Source organism: Cucurbita pepo, chromosome 8 (genome assembly GCF_057944985.1).
Source record: "Cucurbita pepo subsp. pepo isolate OVF chromosome 8, ASM5794498v1, whole genome shotgun sequence".
Taxonomy (NCBI): domain Eukaryota; kingdom Viridiplantae; phylum Streptophyta; class Magnoliopsida; order Cucurbitales; family Cucurbitaceae; genus Cucurbita; species Cucurbita pepo.
This window is the reverse complement of record NC_141805.1, coordinates 11,192,700-11,210,386: the sequence shown is the minus strand read 5'-3', so window position 1 is coordinate 11,210,386 and position 17,687 is coordinate 11,192,700. Positions and strand designations below refer to the sequence as shown.

Sequence of the window (17,687 nt, the reverse complement as noted above, 5' to 3'; positions counted from 1 at the left end):
ACTACTACTGCCCCCCTTTAAATTACTTTAAAGCCCTTTAACGGCCAATAATTGAGGGCCCACAGTCCTCTAATCTCAAATCTCGACCATTCAGGAGTTGACACGTGACTAATAATTTGCGCCACGTAATACCCGGAGTGAGCAACATTTTCAGCGATCTAACAGAATTAATAATAGTTCCACTCGGTTTAGATCTACTTCCATTCACATTCTTCTTTCTTCTTCTTCTTCACTGGAAACCCTAGCTCCGATTCTGAAATTTGATCTCCATTTTCAGTTTCATTTAGGGTTTTGGAGGTTTCTGTGCTGTGGAAGTCGATTTTTCGAAGAATGTGATGTAGGTTTTTGAAGTCTGATGGTGACTTGGGACGGGAGAATTCGAAGGATGAGGATTCCGAAGAGGGTCTGGTTAATTATGCAAAAATCTATGGGGCTCCTCGTGGGTGGAAATCACACATCCTCCAGGTTTTGTACTCGCTAATGTTGTTTTGGTTTCTCAATTTGGATTTGTTTCTTCTGTGGTGTTGTTTTGAGGAATTATAAATTGTTCCTGTTTTGTGTTCGTCTTTGACGACGGTAAACGAACGAAATCTGAGCGGGTTGTGAGTGGCGATTGGAGAAATGAGTTTGAAAGGTGTGAAATGGCAGATCGTTCATGGGGCATTGGCGAGGCGTGCTATTGTTCGAACTTTTCTTTTCGCCTTGGCTGTTTCGGCTGTTCCTTTGTTGCATATTTTGACCGGTGCTAATTTTGGGGTGATTCCATCTGTGATCTTTCGCGATTGTGCTGTGAAGTGTGATTATGTGAATTCGAATGCGAAAGATTCTCGAGGATCGTACTTGTTTCAGGGTCACTTTCTGAATCCGGTTTGGGTGCCATTTGTAGGGATGCACTGTGAGGAACATATGAATTTAACGACCAATGTCGTTATTGAGTTAATGGGGAAGAAACTGTTGAATCACAGTGTGAAATCTCTCTGCGTTGGAGAGGAATCGAGCTCCGCCGTCTTGGCATTGAGGGATATGGGATTCAGTGACGTTATGGGTGTTGGTCAACGTCCATTTTTCTCGCTTAGGAGAAAGCAATTTGTTTACAAATTGGACTTTAAGGATCGATCCTTTGATTTCGTTTTCTCTAGAGATCTAGACAGGCATTCAGCCCCTGCACTTTTGGTGCTCGAGATCGAGCGTGTGCTTAGACCTGGTGGAATTGGGGCTGTTATTGTGGGTGCTACTGGTTCATTGCCCAATAATTTGATAAGAGCTGCAACCCCAGTGTCATCTTTGCTGAAAACTTCCAGTGTGATGCATGTTATTCATGTTAATAACTTAATTCTGGTTGTATTCAAGAAGAAACTCGAAGAATTTGGGCATTTGGAGCCTCGCTTTTCGTCTGAATGTCGGTCTCTCACAAGGAACAAACCTTTAATTCCTAAAATGGAGCCTCTCGTGAAGGTAAAACCAGTGGGATTTGACAAAAAGGTGTCTTATTTGCCAAAGCTTGTAGATGCTTCTAATTGGGAAAAGTTCGTATATGTCAATATTGGTACAGGGAAGCGCCTGAATTACACCAACACAGATTGGTTTCCACCTTCTTATCCCATCGATCGCAGAGATTTTAACGTGTATTTTGTCGATCATGACATGTCTGCTCTCGCCGCCCATATCCACAAGCCTGGAATCACATTTGTTTATCATCCTGGCCTAGCTGGAACTGATCAAACTACCGATAGCGACGATGAAGAACCACCATACGTCGATAGCAATGATTTTGATTTTCTCTCTTGGTTCAAGGAAACCGTGCGGCATTCAGATTTTGTTGTATTGAAAATGGATGCAGGGAAGGAAGAACTGAAGTTTCTATCGGATTTGTTTGAAAGTGGAGTCATTTGCAGGGTGGATGAACTGTTTCTGAGCTGCAGAGATGGGGTTGATGAAGACGGTGAGCTGAAGAGAGACTGTATGGATCTGTTCAAGGATTTGAGGAACAGTGGTGTCTATGTTCATCAATGGTTTGTAGATGCTCCTTCCTCCATGAAACTCTGAAATCATATCTTGTCTGGTTGGCTTGTAGATGCTCCTTCCTCCATGAAACTCTGAAATCATATCTTGTCTGGTTGGCTTGTAGATGCTCCTTCCTCCATGAAACTCTGAAATCATATCTTGTCTGGTTGGCTTGTAGATGCTCCTTCCTCCATGAAACTCTGAAATCATATCTTGTCTGGTTGGCTTGTAGATGCTCCTTCCTCCATGAAACTCTGAAATCATATCTTGTCTGGTTGGCTTGATGGGTAAGAAAATTTATGAGTTGCTGTGTGGTTGAGCACTCTATTAGCACTAAATAAGTAACCACTTTGTCTGTTTCTCCTGTTTTATTTATTAAGTACTGAACTTATGAACTGCATCTGCATGGTTTTTTGGTTAGAATAAAGGACGCCTTTGTGTTTGCTTTATGATTGTTTGCTTTATAAAGTATGATTATGATGTTTTGACTTTTGTTTTTATATTATAATGTTAATCATAATGTTAACGTGTTGCTTCGACAGTGGAGAGTTGTAGCACTTTTAGTGTATGATGTGTCATATATTATAATGTTCTAAAGATTCGAACATGAAAATATTATTAAACGAAATATATAAACTTTTAATCCACCCATGATAGATGCTTTGCTTTCATGAAAATATTATTAAAATTTTGATTAAAAAATTCAAAAGCTGTCTTAAGATGATGAAGAATAAAGCAAAAAGAAAAAAGTGGATGTATAAATACTTTATCTTAAACTTTCGATATTATTAATTTTTCTCCAACACAACAAGACAACCTTAAACAAACCGAACTCAAATGGAACTATGCTTAGATTGGCTGTCATGTCGTGCACATCATTCGATCATTTGTTTTTTGAAACTCAAATACTCAGCAGCTAGTTAGAACGAGAAACGAATCTCAAATACTCAGCTAGTTAGATTGAGAAACGATCTCAAGTACTTAGCTAGTTAGAACGAGAAGAAAAAACAAACATCAGTTGCCTCCGAATCAAATTTTGATCGGACAAATGGCGAGAATTCGGAGGCAACAGAGCAAGGCTCAGCTGAAGTATATAATAGATAAAAATTGTAATGACACTTTTGGGCATGAGAACACAAGCACAACTGATACCAATTTCTTTCCTTTTCTTCCTTCTTCTTCTTCTTCTTCCTTGGCATAAAAAGCTTCCCTTCTTCATTATTTAGAACAGCAGGTAGAAAATTCAGATAATACAAGAAGAAATTCAATAAACACAGTGCTGTACAGAGTTCTCTTATGATCATAATGATAGTATACCATTCCTTATTCTTCTGCCCCATTGTTGACCCTTATCTCTAAGAGCCTATCGACGGGTTGTCTGCAAATCGGGCATCGATTCGTCTGGAACCTCAAAACCTTAGCACAACCACTACACATACACTGCCAATGACAACAGAAACAAGTTAATGCAAATCAAGAATTCTCTGTAGTAAGCACAGATAAACGCACGAGAGATGGATTTCGTAGGCATAAAAGATCGTCGAAACGAAACATTTTGCAAGAGAAGTGTTGTTTGTTGTTACCATGTGTCGGCAGGGAAGGACAGTCGTATCCCGTGGTTCGGACAAGCAAATGACACATTCCTTTCCAGGGTCGCTTCCATCGACATCGTCCTCGACTGAATTTCCAATTCCATAGATCTCCTGCAGCTCATATCTCATACCATTGACCCACAGGATTTGCTTCAACACTTTTACCTGATATTCACCTTTATCTTTCTCAAACACTGCCTGTGTTATCTGAGAATTCATGGTCTCAGGTACCACGGTACCATCGGGGCCGGTTTGGCCTTCGGTAGAAGCCTCGGCTTTCACAGCTAATGGATAGACATCTGTGTCATTTACTTTCACTAACTCCGACTCTTCGAACTTTGAGAAATCTATTCCTGTTCCACAAGGTTGTCTGTACTTCTGTCCGAGGCCTTGTTCGAAATGGACAGTCACTGGTTGAAAAGTGTCTTCTTTTACGGGCGTCAAGTTACAATCTTCGCCTTCTTTTGCGAAGAAGAAGATGGTGATACTGTTTCAAGACAAAAGAATAACGCCCAGTCTATGAAAATGTATCGTTGTGATGGCAATAGTTAAAAAAAATAACGTCCGTCTTGTAACAGCCCAAACCCACTACTAACAGATATTGTACGTTTTGGCCCGTTACATATCACCGTCAGCCTCACGGTTTTAAAACGCGTCTACTAGGGAGAGGTTTCCACACCCTTATAAGAGATGTTCCGTTCCCCTCTCCAACTGATGTGGGATCTCACAATCCACCCCCCTTAGGGGCCAGCGTCCTCGCTAGCACAGTGCCCGGTGTCTGCCTCTGATATCATTTGTAACAGCCAAAGTCCACCGCTAGCAAATATTGTCCACTTTGGTTTATTACGTATCGCCGTCAGTCTCACGGTTTAAAAACGCATTTACTAGGGAGAAGCTTCCACACCCTTGTAAGCAATGCTTAATTCCCCTCTCAAACTAATGTAGGATCTCACAATCCACCCCTCTTGGAGGCCTAGCGTCCTCGTTAGCACACCACCCGGTGTCTGGCTCCGATACCATTTGTAACATCTCAAGCCCACCGCTAGCAGATATTGTCCGCTTTGGCTCATTAAGCATCGCCGTCAACCTCACGGTTTTAAAACGCATCTACTAGGAAGAGGTTTCCACACCCTTATAAGGAATGTTTTGTTCCCTTCTCCAACCGATGTAGGATCTCATAACCCAGCTCCTTGGGGCCAGCATCCTCGCTGGCACATCGCCCAATGTTTAGCTCTAATATCATTTGTAACAGCCCAAACTCACCACGAGCAGATATTGTCCACTTAGACCCGTTACGTATCGCCGTTAACCTCACAGTTTAAAAAAGCATCTACTAGGGAGAAGTTTCCACACTAAGGAATGCTTCGTCCCCCTCTCCAACCAACGTGGAATCTCTAAAGAATGTTAATACCTCTGACAAAAGGGACTATGCCTCAACAAAAACGTATCGATACTCATATACTTGTCTGTGATGGCAATAGTTACAAAAAACAACACCAATTCATTGCCTTCTCTTCAAAATATAACAGTAGAGACTGTCATTCAACCACAACATGGGCTCAAGTGGTTCATCACCACTTTCATCTTTAAGACTTGAAACAGCCCTCAAAGATCACTCAATCCATCAATGATTTAGAATCTGTATTAAAAAAGTTACGACGAATTCGAAATTTTGTATTATATTTAGTGATGCCCAGTTTTAAATTCTTATGGTTTAAGCCTTTTCGAGAATTGCAAATGATTGAAACTAATAAGCAGCAAAATCAAAGAACAATGAACTAACAATCACAGATACAGAACAAAAGCTCCAAAGATTAGAAAGATACCTTCCGGCGACGGTGGCATCGAACAAGAAAGATACAAGGAATTGGCCGGGGTTTTCTTCATCGGGCTCAACCCTAAGAGTTTCTTTCTTGAGATTAACATCATTTCGAATGGTAACCGCCTTCTGATGCTCAACATAGGGCGTTTGGGGCGGCATAGGAGGACCGTAAGGATATCTCCCACCGACCCAATGCGCAGGATCCATATGGGGATGGGCAGCGCGGTGTTGATGGTCGTAAGACGCCGGCAAGGGCATCGGCATCGACGGAGGTGGACCAGGTGGCGGCGGAAAGTAACCAGGGTACTGATAGTAGGGCGGCGCTTGATTCGGATGATTAGGGTATTGCGATGGGTAGGGCGTTGCAGCGGCGAAAACGAACCGATTACTTGTGATTTCGGGCTGTGGCGGCGGAGGTGGAGGTGGAGTGGGATGTCCCCGACGGGAATCGTGTCGTCTCCGGGCATGGGAACCGGTACTCCCAATGTTACCCATGGAAATTGAGATTTGTTGGGAGAAAAGACAAATCTGATGAACCCAAATGGGAAAAACAAAAACCCAGATGGATTAAAGGGGCGTGGAGAGGAAGAGGTCCGTTTGAAGCTCAGAAAAGGGCAGAGAGAAGGGGAAGAGGAGGGAAGGAGATATAGAAAAGAAGGGAAGGGAAGGGAATGGGGCGGTGGTTTTGGATGGGGAAGGACAGAGGAAACAGCTAAAACAATTGGGAAAAGGGGAAAAGGAACAGAGAAGATGAGAGAGAGAGAAAGGGAATGGAGATTTGGTAGCGGGTATAATGGGTATTGCGCAACCCTCCACCCAGAAGAACCATCCCATTTGGAGATCAAACCCACCCCTCTTCTCTCTCCTCCCTCTTCCCTTTCTCTCTCCTCCCTCCTCCCTCCTCCCTCCTCCTCCTCCTCCTTTTTAATACCTAAGTTATATATATATATATATTATATTCCTAATTTTGGGATTAAAAATATCTTAGTTTTTAAAATTGTATTATTACAGACCAATTCTATGTTGAGTGACCTAGTAACGTGACCACCGGGTAAAATTTTACAACTCCATATAGAAAATGTCTTAACCTAATTTTTGAACATCTTAATTTTTTAGTATTTGGTTGTCTTTTGAACTCAAGTTCACATTGAGCTACACCAGAATCTAAACGAGCCAATAAACGTGCATTTCTTGTGATTTCTTTTTCTGAGTTCGTGTTATTTCATCATATCGGAATTGAGATAGGGACTAAAAAGACAAAGTGGGAAGAAAAAAAAAAAAAAGAAAATTATGCTTTTTATTTTATTTTATTTTATTTTATTTATTTGTCCACCCATGAAATTTTGTCTGCTAAAATTAAAGAAACAAAAATGCTATACCCTACCATAATTGTCTTTATCCACCAAACAAAATCCATTTTTATTTATATAAAAAAAGGTATTTTGGTTCTACTTAAATTAATTTATAAAATGAATTTATATTTTCTATTTTGTTTTTAATTCAATAAGATATGAAATTAATGTATTAAAAGGCTTAATTAATATATTAAATTAGTTTTCATTAATAAATTGGATTCCGCATGGAGTTGATAATTTTATAATGCGTTTTATCCATGGAAATAATTGAAATTAATATATTAAAATGCAATGGCCTAATTGTGACACTATGAATGGTGGGTACATAAAGTTTTTTTTGTTGAAAAATTAAATAAATAAAAAAAAAGAAATTTAAATATTGGTTTATTGGGCGAATAAAATGATTTCACCCAACGACCCATAATTTCTCCAACTCCGACGGATTGATTGAAACCCACTCCTAATCAATCACTATCGCCATCTTTCCATGAACCCACATTCCTCTCTAAAACTAATAATAAATTAAAAATTCAATTAAAATAAATCACTTTTATAAAATAAAATTATTAGTTCAAAAAATAACTTTTTAAGAAAAAATTAACCATTTAAACTTCCTCATAAGCTCTTTCTAGCACGATGCAGGAATCTCATTGTTATTACTCAAATAACCGTAACCATGAAACATATGTTGGAATATGAAGCTGATGCCTAGAGGAAGATATTTCGTAAAGATCTGGTAGAGATATATTTGGAAGACATTTGGTAAAAAATTGATAGAGATATCAGGTAAATATTTGATAAAGATATATTGGTTAGATTATATCGGGTAGGTTTAAATAGTAAATTGAAACCATATATATAACCCATTAGGCCGGCTCTACTTCTCTTCGTTCTCTATATTCTATCTTGTTGTACGTTTGAAGTCATAAATAATAAAACTTTTAGCCAATATTCCTCCTTGTATTTTCCCTCTCCTGTTCTTTGTGTTCTCTTGATTGAGTGTATGCGTTGTTGAGCGACCTAACAATTGGTAACAGAGCTATAAACTGGTATCGATCCTAACAACATATGCTTACATCATCATCGTCCTTGGGGTCATCCTCTTCAATTGAAATAGTAGAGAGAGATAACCGAGCACCACGTAATGAAGAACCTTCTAACTAAAACTCCCAAACTAGAGATGGAATTTCATAACCTATACAATTCAAACAGTATAATATTAAAAAAAACGTATTTTGTAAATTAAGCAGAGCAGAATATTGGCCATGTTGTATACTGATAAAGATGATAAGGAAGAACCTTGGAATTTGATTGAAGGACCACAGTTTCATGAAGGAATAATAATAATAGTAATAAACAAATTATGCCGAAAAGGAATAACAATCCTTATTCCCAAACACACACTTTTTCTTTATTTTATGCTCTAAAATAATAGAAGTGTACACATTAAAGGTATGCTGTACACGAAAGGGATTTACAAACTTCTAATCATGCAAGGACTTCTAACACAAACTTCCATTCAAATATTGATCCAAAGATGATAAGGAACAACCCTGGATGCATAAAGAAGCTATCAAGCAAATCAATCAAGACAACAACAGGAATGTGGTACTTCATAAACATTCAATTCAACCTCATGAAACATAGAAATGAACATTGAATCAAATCATATATTATTCAACACAGTGCAGTCTGCAAAGTACTGACTGCTGATCCATGCAAAGGAAAGGATTCATCTCCAGAATACACATGCAGTTTGAGCCGTTTCCAGGCACCACAAAAAGAATAACATAATTTAGAGTTTCTTACTGCAACCTTTGTGATCAAGACGTTCAATTTTTCACGGTTGTCACATGCTTCAGGAGCATGTCCACGACATCGTACGAAATTCTAGCAGACTCTTCTTTTAGGTGCGCAATCTTTGCATCTGTCTCGACTTCAAGCCGCTTAACATTAGCTCCTGAATCTCCGCTACTCTATATGACCAAAAATGATAGTGAGATGGGGGAAGCAAGAAGGGCAGAGTTAGCAACTATATTTTTTTTTTATGAGAAACTTTGATTCCTTCATTTCACTGATAGTATGAACAAAAGAAGGCAACCCCTGTGCCAAATGGGATAGCAGATATGTTCTGGAAGACCCCAAAGGAACAGAAGTTGGCAGATATATTAACACCTTAGAATGGCTTTTTTCACAGCAAGAGAAAGTTGTAAGTGCATAATATAATTAAATACCAACCTCAGAGAGTTTTCTTTGGAACTCAGCCTCCACTTGGGCACGGTAAGCAGCAATTTCCTTTTCAGCCTCTTCTTTGGCTTGTTTCAGTCTAGCCAATTTTGCTAAAAAAAAAACAGGAAAACCAAAGTCATTGAGTTATAGATTATGTTCAACTTCATAAAGCAACAATAAAAAAGTAAATCGATAGCAGTAAAAGAGAAGATAATGGTCCTTGTAAACTCGTGTCAAGCAAATTATGAACTGAACCTACATGCTTCCAGGAACTAGTTCAACCAAATTACAAATTTATATGCATATGAATGTTAAAAAGTATATAACAAAACCAAAATAAAAGAGTCAATTTACCATTTCTGGCAGCATTGACAATGTGTTGAGCTTCTTGCTCTGCTGCAAGCAATTGTTGGATACCACCTTGACCCCTAGTTGCCATATTCTCCTACAAAAAGAAGATATTTTTTTATTAAAAATAAATAAATAATAATAAGTAAAAGAAGGGCCTGAAACTCCACTAAAGACGATCTGAGCAGAAACTACGTTGCTAAATGTTGTTGTAGATGTTATCATGTGAATCAAACCTTTTTCTTTTTAGTTCAACATATGGGGGTGGGGATCCAAATGTCTAACTTGTAGGTTTTGACCATAAACTATGCTTAGGCTAACTCGGACCAATTTCTAAACCGAAGTCTTAGTAGTAAAAGTTGTAATGGACTATAGTATCACAAGAGCAGCTCATCGAGTATTAGTATTCAACAAATAAGATGATTTAATACTTGTAAGAATACAGCACAGCCTCCATAAGAACCATGAGGCCTGTGCCTCGCTCTTAGAAATCAAAGAAGCCATAAATCTTGAAGCTTAGAAGTTGCTGCCTCAAAGTGTCATTCCAACCCTCGTTTAAGAATCATCATGGTTTCCGATGCAAATAAGTATTTGCGGCTGGTTTCATTTTGTGCATTATTTTAGAGTTATTTCAACAAATATAGTCTTTATATCATATTGACGCAGTTCAAAACAAAATGTTTTTTCTACTTAACACTCTAATTTTAGTCCAAACTCCTAGTCTTTCGTAGTCTAATCATTAACTACCTAAGAGGAAAAGTACAAGAAAATAATTGAAATTTTCTCACCTTCAGTTTCAAATCTAGTCAGCTTAGAGATCTCATGCACCAGAACATAAAACAACCTTGTCTCGAATGCTTCTCATAACCTAAACCCAAAACCTAGTTCACCAAAAGTTTCTTCTACTACGAATCATAGACAAGAGTTTCAGTTGCTTATATAGCAAATCGTAAATCAATTGTGTGCGTCAAAAGTAAGACCGAGAACTGAAAACCTATAAATTCCCTCGATCAAATGAATCTTAAGTTTCAAATTCTGAAATCTAACACTTAATTACACTTGCAAGCAGCAGAATTCATAACTCGGCGGGAGTCGACGCAGATCGATAAGCGTATGAGCCTATGTTTCTTGATTACTCATGGTCCAAATCTAAGAGAACAAATAGATCTAGAAAACTTCTGCTATCTATCCAAACCGAACTGGAAACACAAAGCAAAAGGATTCAACATCACAGATCTCGTCAGTAATCACTGTCTAGCAGCCGCACACCAAATTCGGCGGACAACAAGTAAAATACGCGCGCGCGCGCGCAATTGCCGGTAAATGAAGTAGAAGAATCAATCGCACAGAGCAGAATAACAAATCACTGAACAAGATCAAGCAATCATAGATTGAGATTCCAGAATAGCGGATCGTAATAAGAATAGTAGTTAGAGAGAGAGGAAGCGAATGTGATCTGTACCTGTAGATGGAGATTGCCGGGTGCGAAGAAACTGGAAGATTCCGACGGAATCGCTAAACCGATGGGTCGAAGGAAAAACGTCCTCGATGGAGTGGGAATTTCCTATTTATGGGTTAAATTACCAATTTGCCTATGAAATTATAAGATGTTATAATTTATTTTAGTAATTATTTATATTTTAAATGCCGGTTCTTTATTTCTTTATTCTTTTCTTTTATAGATCGATTAAACTTTTAAGATATTAAATATACTTTATTTTTTATTTTTTTTAGAGATTTATTTAATACAAACTTAAAATTTTAGAGGTTAAATTTGTAATTTAACCCTTTTAAACTTAATTAAATCTTTTACCAGAAATTAAAATTTTATATTATGTATAACATATAAGTAGAGCTTAAGATAGTATTAAATAGGTTAAAATGGCCTATTAAATATATTTTTTTAAAAAAATTTAAAAATATATTATACACAAAATTAAAATTTTAGAGATAAATTCAGTCTAGTTCATCAAAACTCAAATAATTCTTTTTACAATACAAATGTCAATTTCTTTTTATTTTTTAATTAATAACTCCTCTTACATTACAATACAACCTAATAAATAAATAAATACATATTCACAGCATAATTACAAAAAAAATATTAAATACAAAATAAAATTTGAAAACTATTTATTTCTTATTGAAAAAAATTAAAAAAATTATTTAAAAAAAAGCCGCCCATCTTGGTTCGGTTTACTCCTCTCGGTTCGGTTGGTTCCTCTCTCCTACTTATCAAAAATAGATTGGTTGTGTTGTGTCCGTAACATTAGTAACGCGTTGGTGGTGTGCTTTTGAAGGATCCAATTGCTTTCACGGCGGAGGCTCGAAGAACATACTGGTAATACATCGTAGCAATGGTTGCTCCGATCAGCGGCCCGACCCAGAAGATCCACTGCAATTTACAATCACAATCAAATCTCTAATTCGTTGCAAAAAAACGTGAAATCAAGAAGGGATTTCTTCAAAACTGGACACATACATGATCTTTCCAAATTTGTTTATCGTTGATGATCACGGCGGCGCCGAAGCTTCGAGCTGGATTGATGCCAGTGCCAGTGATCGGAATTGTAGCGAGATGAACCATGAAAACAGTGAACCCAATGGGGAGTGGAGCCAGCACAGGAACGTAGGAATCTCGGGCGTTGCGTTTGGGATCAGTGGCGGAGAAGACGGTGTAGAGAAGGACGAAGGTGCCGACGATCTCGACGGCGAGACCGGTGCCTTTGCTGTAGCCGTCGACGAGTTGGTTGGCGGCACCGCCATAGTGGTTGTAGCGATCTCTCTGTAGCGACTTGACTAAGGCGCAGCCGCATAACGCCCCCAAGCACTGAGCTATAATGTAGAGCAAGGCGCGAATCAACGATATCTTTCTCCCCAGAAACATTCCGAATGTCACCGCCGGGTTTATGTGTCCTCCTGCACACCCAACCGGTTAATTTTCTGGGTTTTGAGAATTGGGGAAAAATGAAGAGAAGGGAATTACCAGAGATGCCGGCGGTGCAGTAAACGAGAACGAAGATCATACCACCGAAGACCCAGGCGATTCCGAGGGTGCCAACTCCGCCGCAGAGGTTACCGCCGTTGAGGGGATCGGTCTGGGTTTTATTACCGATGACCGTCAAAACGGTGACGTAGAGAAACAAAAGAGTGGCAACGAACTCGGCGATTATGGCTCTGTAAAAGGACCATTTGGCCAACTCCTCCATATCGATCATTGGCGCCGGAAGCGGCTCGAAATAGTCCTTCCTAGGCAGGGACCCCCGAGATCCGACTTCGATGTCGTTATTCGCCATTGGAGCAGAGAGAAGGTGAGCTTAGATGAGTGAATGTGAGCTCCGATTGAGAAAGATGGATTTGAATTTGGAAATTGGAATTTGGTTCGACACTTTATGGGGCTTCCAAAGAGTTGTTAATCCACATCTGTGTGTTTAAGGGATTTGTGGTTGGTTCCTCCGTTTCAAATGACCACAAAAGCTTTCAACTCCGAATTTAGTCGTAGGGCTTAGGAGAAGAGCCATTTTCAACGAGCCATTTACTCCTATGGATTTACTTTCTTTTTTCTTTTTTTAATTTGATTTATTTATTCAATCTAATCACACACACACACACACACAAAAAAAAAAAAAAAAAATTAGAATTTTAAATTTTAAATTATATCAATATTTTAAAAACTAAAAACAGCTTCATAAGAAAATACATGAGGGTAGGATTGCATATGCATTTGGTCAAAATGATAGTAGATATAACATAAGATTAAAAAAAATTGTTAGTATAGCATAATTTCAAGTCTAGCCTAAGTAAAAAGTTTGAAAAGTAAAAGAAAATATGTCAATCATGTACATAAAAATGGAATTATTAGTATTCGACATTAATTACTAATATGTTCGGTAAATTTATATTATTGAAAACTGTATTGTGCTTGGAAGACAATAATCGAGTTGGTAAACTACTACCACTCTGACACTCAGACAATAATAAAATTCGTAATAGGTGTAGAGCGTAACAGGTGGGAGGTTTGGACGAACCTTGTTCATCTACAAACTCAAGTCAATAATCATGATCTAAGTTAGGGATTTGTCTTTTCTATTTTGTCCTAGGAATTAGATCAAAAACAATTCTTGAATGAGGTATTCAAATCCAAGGGGAATCGAAAAAGAAAAATGATAAGAAAAAAAGAAAGGTCTAGACATCCCTTGAGAATGATTTGGAAGATCCAAACTAGAAATAGTAGTCTTTGCTAGCAACAAGATCATGGAGGCAATCCATCAATATATCTAGATTGATCTCAAATCTGATTCAATTCTAATATAACAACTAAGGATACATAAGAAATGTATTGAATCGATTCTTTTTAATGAATAGATCCAACCACAACTCCGAGACCAACAGGCAATAATCAGAGGACACTGAAAAACACAGGATTCTATCATCAAATACAGAGAAGTGATAGCTCCTCCCTGCTGATGAATGCATATCAGTAAGGAACAAATGGGTACGAAGGGGGCTTTCCAAGCAGGCTGCAAATCATCTTCAAGTTGGGTAATTCAAGTATAATGTCGGGGCTAGGGGCAACTAGAGGGCCTTTCAGAAGAGGGCATGATAGGAGATACAGCAACCAGTATTCAAAAGCCTAATCAAATTCATCCAACTTATTGTTCATGAGACTACTGCTAATAAAATCAAAGGCTTGAAACAAAACTATTTTGGAGTTCATAAGAGATCCTAGAAATATTCATAAAGATAAATACAAGCAATTTCTGGGCAGGAGAAAACAAACATATGTTCAATAAAGATGAAATTTATATCCAGTTTCCATGAACAGAAATGAAGCTTTGATATTCATTGCCATAATCCAATTCAAGCTTTTTAAATAAAAACCAACAAAAAAAACGCAGATAAACAAGAGATAGAAGAACCATGCTAAACTCATGTTAAATAGCAAAACTGATCAAACAAAGTTGTGGTAAATTCAATCTCTCATGCTAAAGTAATGGCCAAAGAAACTTTTACTCTCAATCTTGGGGCACTTCAACGTCGCCATCATTGATCTCCTGTTGAAGATCCTTAGGGTCCTTGCCATCAACAGTACAACCAACAGACACGCAAGTTCCAAGGATCTCCTTGACGGAGCCAGAGAGGTCCTTAGCCATCGATCTAGGCCGCATAACCCTAGCAATCTCAATCACATCATCAAGAGAAATATTGCCATTATGCTTGATATTCTTAGTCTTCTTCCGGTCACGCTCCGGCTCCTTCAACGCCTTAATTACCAAAGCCGCCGCCGAAGGAACAACGGAGACCTTCGCCTGACGATTTTGGACAGTGAGCTTTACAGTAACTCTAAGACCTTTCCATTCCTTTGCGGTCTCTTTAGCAATGTCTTCTCCAATCTTCTTAGGAGAAAGACCGAGAGGACCAATCTTCGGAGCGAGAGAACTGGCTGCTCCAACCTCACCTCCGGTGACACGAACGAAAACATCCACCACCTGACTAGGGTCGAACTTCGGAGGCATGATTCCGCGTCGTGAAGGTCAGTGGATTCGAGAGATTCCACAAAAGGAAGAACAGCCACTGGTTAACCTAATCAAGCGGCGAGGCTTTCACTTGATTTATGCTAGAGTTTTTGATACAGCGACGACGTGTCGGCCCATGGAAACTTCAAAACCCTAATCTGCAGGTTTTGGATTTCATCCCGATGTGTCGGCCCAATAGAAAATTGAAAACCCAACCACAGCCCATTTTCTCCATTTCTCCTGACCCGTTTTCTTTTTTAATTATTATTTATTAAAATCTATACTTTTAAAATTTTCAATTTAGTCCCTATATTTTAATATATTTACAGTTATTCTATTATATATTTTAGTCTTTTTAATTTTATTTCGTGTAGCAATTAACTGATATTTTCTATTTAGTTGAGTTTAAAATTAATATATATCGTAAATAATTTTTTATGGGCAATTTGGGTAATCATAATTAAATAAGGAAAAAAATATTAGCCCACTAGAATAATTTTATATATTTTTTTATTGTCGATTTTAATATAGTGAAAAAAATATTAGCTAATTATTTTTTAAAAAAATGCATAATTAATTAATAAATATATTTGGAAAAATTAATTAGGTAAAATGACAAAAAAGCCATCATTAATCGTCAATTTCCAAGAGTTGACATATGCTAAACAATGCTTGAAAAAATGGCAATTTTGAAAATGACTAATTAATAATTTAATATCTAATTCATAAGTTTTTTTTTTCTTATAAGGAACAAATAATATAATATAAAATATTATTTCGACTCATTTTATTTTAGATTTTGTATTATTATTATTTTAGCCCATAATTTTTAAAATGTCCATATTCTTCTAGATCAATAAATTTGAAATGTTTACCGAAAGTCAAGGGTATTATTGTAATTTTATAATAATATTATATTAAAATTATTTAAATATTTAATAATGTTTATGAAAAATAATAATGTCGAACAAAGCCCTAGAAAGCTACTACTATTGTCATTTTAAATTAAATAAGATGTCAAATTTTAAATATGAGGGATTCGATATTACATACTTTTCAACTGTGAAAACAATCAATTAAAAAAAGAAAGATTATTCTCGATCTTTTTTAAATATTATAAAATCCGTACAAAGAAAAATAAATTTATCCACCACACGCTTCTTAAAAAAATAAATATAATAAGAATAATAACATTATTAAATGATTTTTTATTTTTTATTTTTTGGAAAATAATTAACCTTATCCAGTTAATGTACGAAAAATATGCCAAAATTAAAATATGCATTTTCTGTAAATAAAATAATACAATTAAACAAATTAATTGACCAAAATAAATAAATTAGGCAAAGAAAAAGAAAACAGCGGTAAAAGTACAGTACAATTCTATTTTTTCACGTATCCTACTTTTTGGTACACCCGTGCCGTCTCCCTTCACCATCACCGTCAGATGTTCATATTTAATTCAACTTGACATCATGTCAACGTACTTGATTTGGACACGTTGTCCGCTGCATTATTTACTCGTACTACGCAATGCACTGAATCTTCCCTCGACAGCCGTTTGTGAAAAACCGTGCACGTCAACTTTGTGGATTTTCGTACGCCACGTGTCTTGCCCTTGACGACGAAGATTTTTATTGGCTTATATTCTTGCACTTTTAATTTATTAATTTATTGATGGATAAATATGGAAGTGATAAATAATTTCACTTTTATTTCAGATAATTATTAAGCGGAATTATATTTTTATTTTAAAAATTACAACATTATCTTAATCTTACCTAAATGTCTCAAAATTAGCGTTTAGTATAAAATTGATGTGGCAATAATATCAACACAATAATTATTTTGTTAATATAAATATTTTCATTATTATATTAATATTTTAACGACATATTTATTTATTTTATTTGAAGAATTAACCCTCGAGTAACATGTTTATAATAAACCACAATATTGGTGGGACCCACTAAATGTAGCGACTGCAGAAGAACGGGTGTAGACAATAATTTCCCTTTTTTATTTTTTTTCTTATTTTATAGATAAGGAAATGATTGGTACACGTGTCGATGTGCTATTAATTATATTAAAAAATTCGTCGTTATCTTCTATTGCACCAATCATGCGATGCAGGATGGTGGGGCCATTGAAATTAAGAAATTTATATAAATAATTTAAATTTTGTCCGACGTGTCGTTTACTTGGACGTTGAAAATTAAATGAGATTATATTGTCGTGTTGTCGGGGTAAAAGAGGTTTTAAAACCCGTTTACTAAAAAAAGGTTTCACACGCTTATAAAGAATGTTTCGTTCATCTCTTCAGCCAACGTAGGAATCTCACTAATTCGAAGCTTTTAATAATGTCAGTATTTTTTTACATTAATGATGAAATTCACTAATTTTTCTCGTGAGATAATTATAATATGTTGTCTTCGTTGACCGATATTTTAGTATAGAAATATAGTCTAAAGCACCTTTTCGATGAGTTTTCGAGTGTCGTAACCACACGAACAAGGTTACTTGCTCAAGTTGCTTACTGAGCTGGATAAACTTGGCTATCCATAGTTTTCACATGATGCGCACCTTTTTTGTCTTCCAAACAATTCATTTCTAACGTCTATCCTTATATGAAATAAAATAACAAATTAAACTAACAAAAACACAAACCATCTTAATCGGATTTTTATTTTCGTATAACTAATTATTTTTAAAAAATTTTATTTTATTTCTAAACTGGTCGAGTTATATTAAAATTTTGTCAACAAAAATATTTAAAAATATTTAATAATTAACTTGATATTATTGTGTAAAAATTAAAAGA

At 36.6% G+C, this 17,687-nt stretch overlaps 5 protein-coding genes across 6 annotated transcripts; 1 reads left to right on the top strand and 4 right to left on the bottom strand.

The window, feature by feature from the left end:
• Window positions 1–286: 286 nt before the first annotated feature.
• LOC111800423 (uncharacterized) lies at window positions 287–2,453 on the top strand. The gene has a single exon (XM_087125847.1). It carries the CDS (start codon window positions 622–624, stop codon window positions 2,044–2,046), a length of 1,425 nt encoding a protein of 474 aa, XP_086981973.1. The 5' UTR covers window positions 287–621; the 3' UTR covers window positions 2,047–2,453.
• A 485-nt stretch (window positions 2,454–2,938) lies between these two features.
• Window positions 2,939–6,305, bottom strand: LOC111800072 (putative E3 ubiquitin-protein ligase LUL2). Its single transcript, XM_023683655.2, has 3 exons — window positions 5,423–6,305; window positions 3,588–4,083; window positions 2,939–3,444 (listed from the first exon to the last, which is right to left on the bottom strand). Exons 1-3 carry the CDS (start codon window positions 5,911–5,913, stop codon window positions 3,328–3,330), a joined length of 1,104 nt encoding a protein of 367 aa, XP_023539423.1. The 5' UTR covers window positions 5,914–6,305; the 3' UTR covers window positions 2,939–3,327.
• Window positions 6,306–8,400: 2,095 nt separating this feature from the next.
• Window positions 8,401–10,968, bottom strand: LOC111800073 (V-type proton ATPase subunit G-like). 2 transcript variants are annotated; one of them, XM_023683656.2, is made up of 4 exons: window positions 10,813–10,968; window positions 9,357–9,447; window positions 9,012–9,112; window positions 8,401–8,749 (listed from the first exon to the last, which is right to left on the bottom strand). In XM_023683656.2, the coding sequence occupies exons 2-4, from the start codon at window positions 9,439–9,441 to the stop codon at window positions 8,606–8,608; spliced, it is 330 nt and encodes a 109-aa protein (XP_023539424.1). In that variant the 5' UTR covers window positions 9,442–9,447; window positions 10,813–10,968; the 3' UTR covers window positions 8,401–8,605. The 2 variants fall into 2 exon arrangements, with proteins under 2 accessions (XP_023539424.1, XP_086981974.1); XM_087125848.1 differs by lacking the exon at window positions 10,813–10,968 and adding an exon at window positions 10,139–10,595.
• Window positions 10,969–11,352: 384 nt separating this feature from the next.
• On the bottom strand, window positions 11,353–14,017 carry LOC111800625 (putative aquaporin PIP2-1). The gene is made up of 3 exons (XM_023684410.2): window positions 12,337–14,017; window positions 11,833–12,269; window positions 11,353–11,745 (listed from the first exon to the last, which is right to left on the bottom strand). The coding sequence occupies exons 1-3, from the start codon at window positions 12,644–12,646 to the stop codon at window positions 11,620–11,622; spliced, it is 873 nt and encodes a 290-aa protein (XP_023540178.1). The 5' UTR covers window positions 12,647–14,017; the 3' UTR covers window positions 11,353–11,619.
• Window positions 14,018–14,168: 151 nt separating this feature from the next.
• Window positions 14,169–14,952, bottom strand: LOC111800626 (large ribosomal subunit protein uL11x). Its single transcript, XM_023684411.2, has one exon. It carries the CDS (start codon window positions 14,864–14,866, stop codon window positions 14,366–14,368), a length of 501 nt encoding a protein of 166 aa, XP_023540179.1. The 5' UTR covers window positions 14,867–14,952; the 3' UTR covers window positions 14,169–14,365.
• Between the last annotated feature and the right edge of the window lie 2,735 nt (window positions 14,953–17,687).

Coding starts and splice junctions, on each gene's coding strand:
- LOC111800423 (XM_087125847.1), top strand. CDS start 622: ATGAGTTTGAAAGGTGTGAAATGGCAGATCGTTCATGGGGCATTGGCG.
- LOC111800072 (XM_023683655.2), bottom strand. CDS start 5,913: ATGGGTAACATTGGGAGTACCGGTTCCCATGCCCGGAGACGACACGAT. Junction 4,084..5,422: donor GATGCCACCGTCGCCGGAAG/GTATCTTTCTAA, acceptor GTCTTGAAACAG/TATCACCATCTTCTTCTTCG. Junction 3,445..3,587: donor TCCTTCCCTGCCGACACATG/GTAACAACAAAC, acceptor TGTCATTGGCAG/TGTATGTGTAGTGGTTGTGC.
- LOC111800073 (XM_023683656.2), bottom strand. CDS start 9,441: ATGGCAACTAGGGGTCAAGGTGGTATCCAACAATTGCTTGCAGCAGAG. Junction 9,113..9,356: donor TGTCAATGCTGCCAGAAATG/GTAAATTGACTC, acceptor TTTTTTTTTTAG/CAAAATTGGCTAGACTGAAA. Junction 8,750..9,011: donor TCCAAAGAAAACTCTCTGAG/GTTGGTATTTAA, acceptor TTGGTCATATAG/AGTAGCGGAGATTCAGGAGC.
- LOC111800625 (XM_023684410.2), bottom strand. CDS start 12,646: ATGGCGAATAACGACATCGAAGTCGGATCTCGGGGGTCCCTGCCTAGG. Junction 12,270..12,336: donor CTGCACCGCCGGCATCTCTG/GTAATTCCCTTC, acceptor TTGGGTGTGCAG/GAGGACACATAAACCCGGCG. Junction 11,746..11,832: donor AACAAATTTGGAAAGATCAT/GTATGTGTCCAG, acceptor TGTAAATTGCAG/TGGATCTTCTGGGTCGGGCC.
- LOC111800626 (XM_023684411.2), bottom strand. CDS start 14,866: ATGCCTCCGAAGTTCGACCCTAGTCAGGTGGTGGATGTTTTCGTTCGT.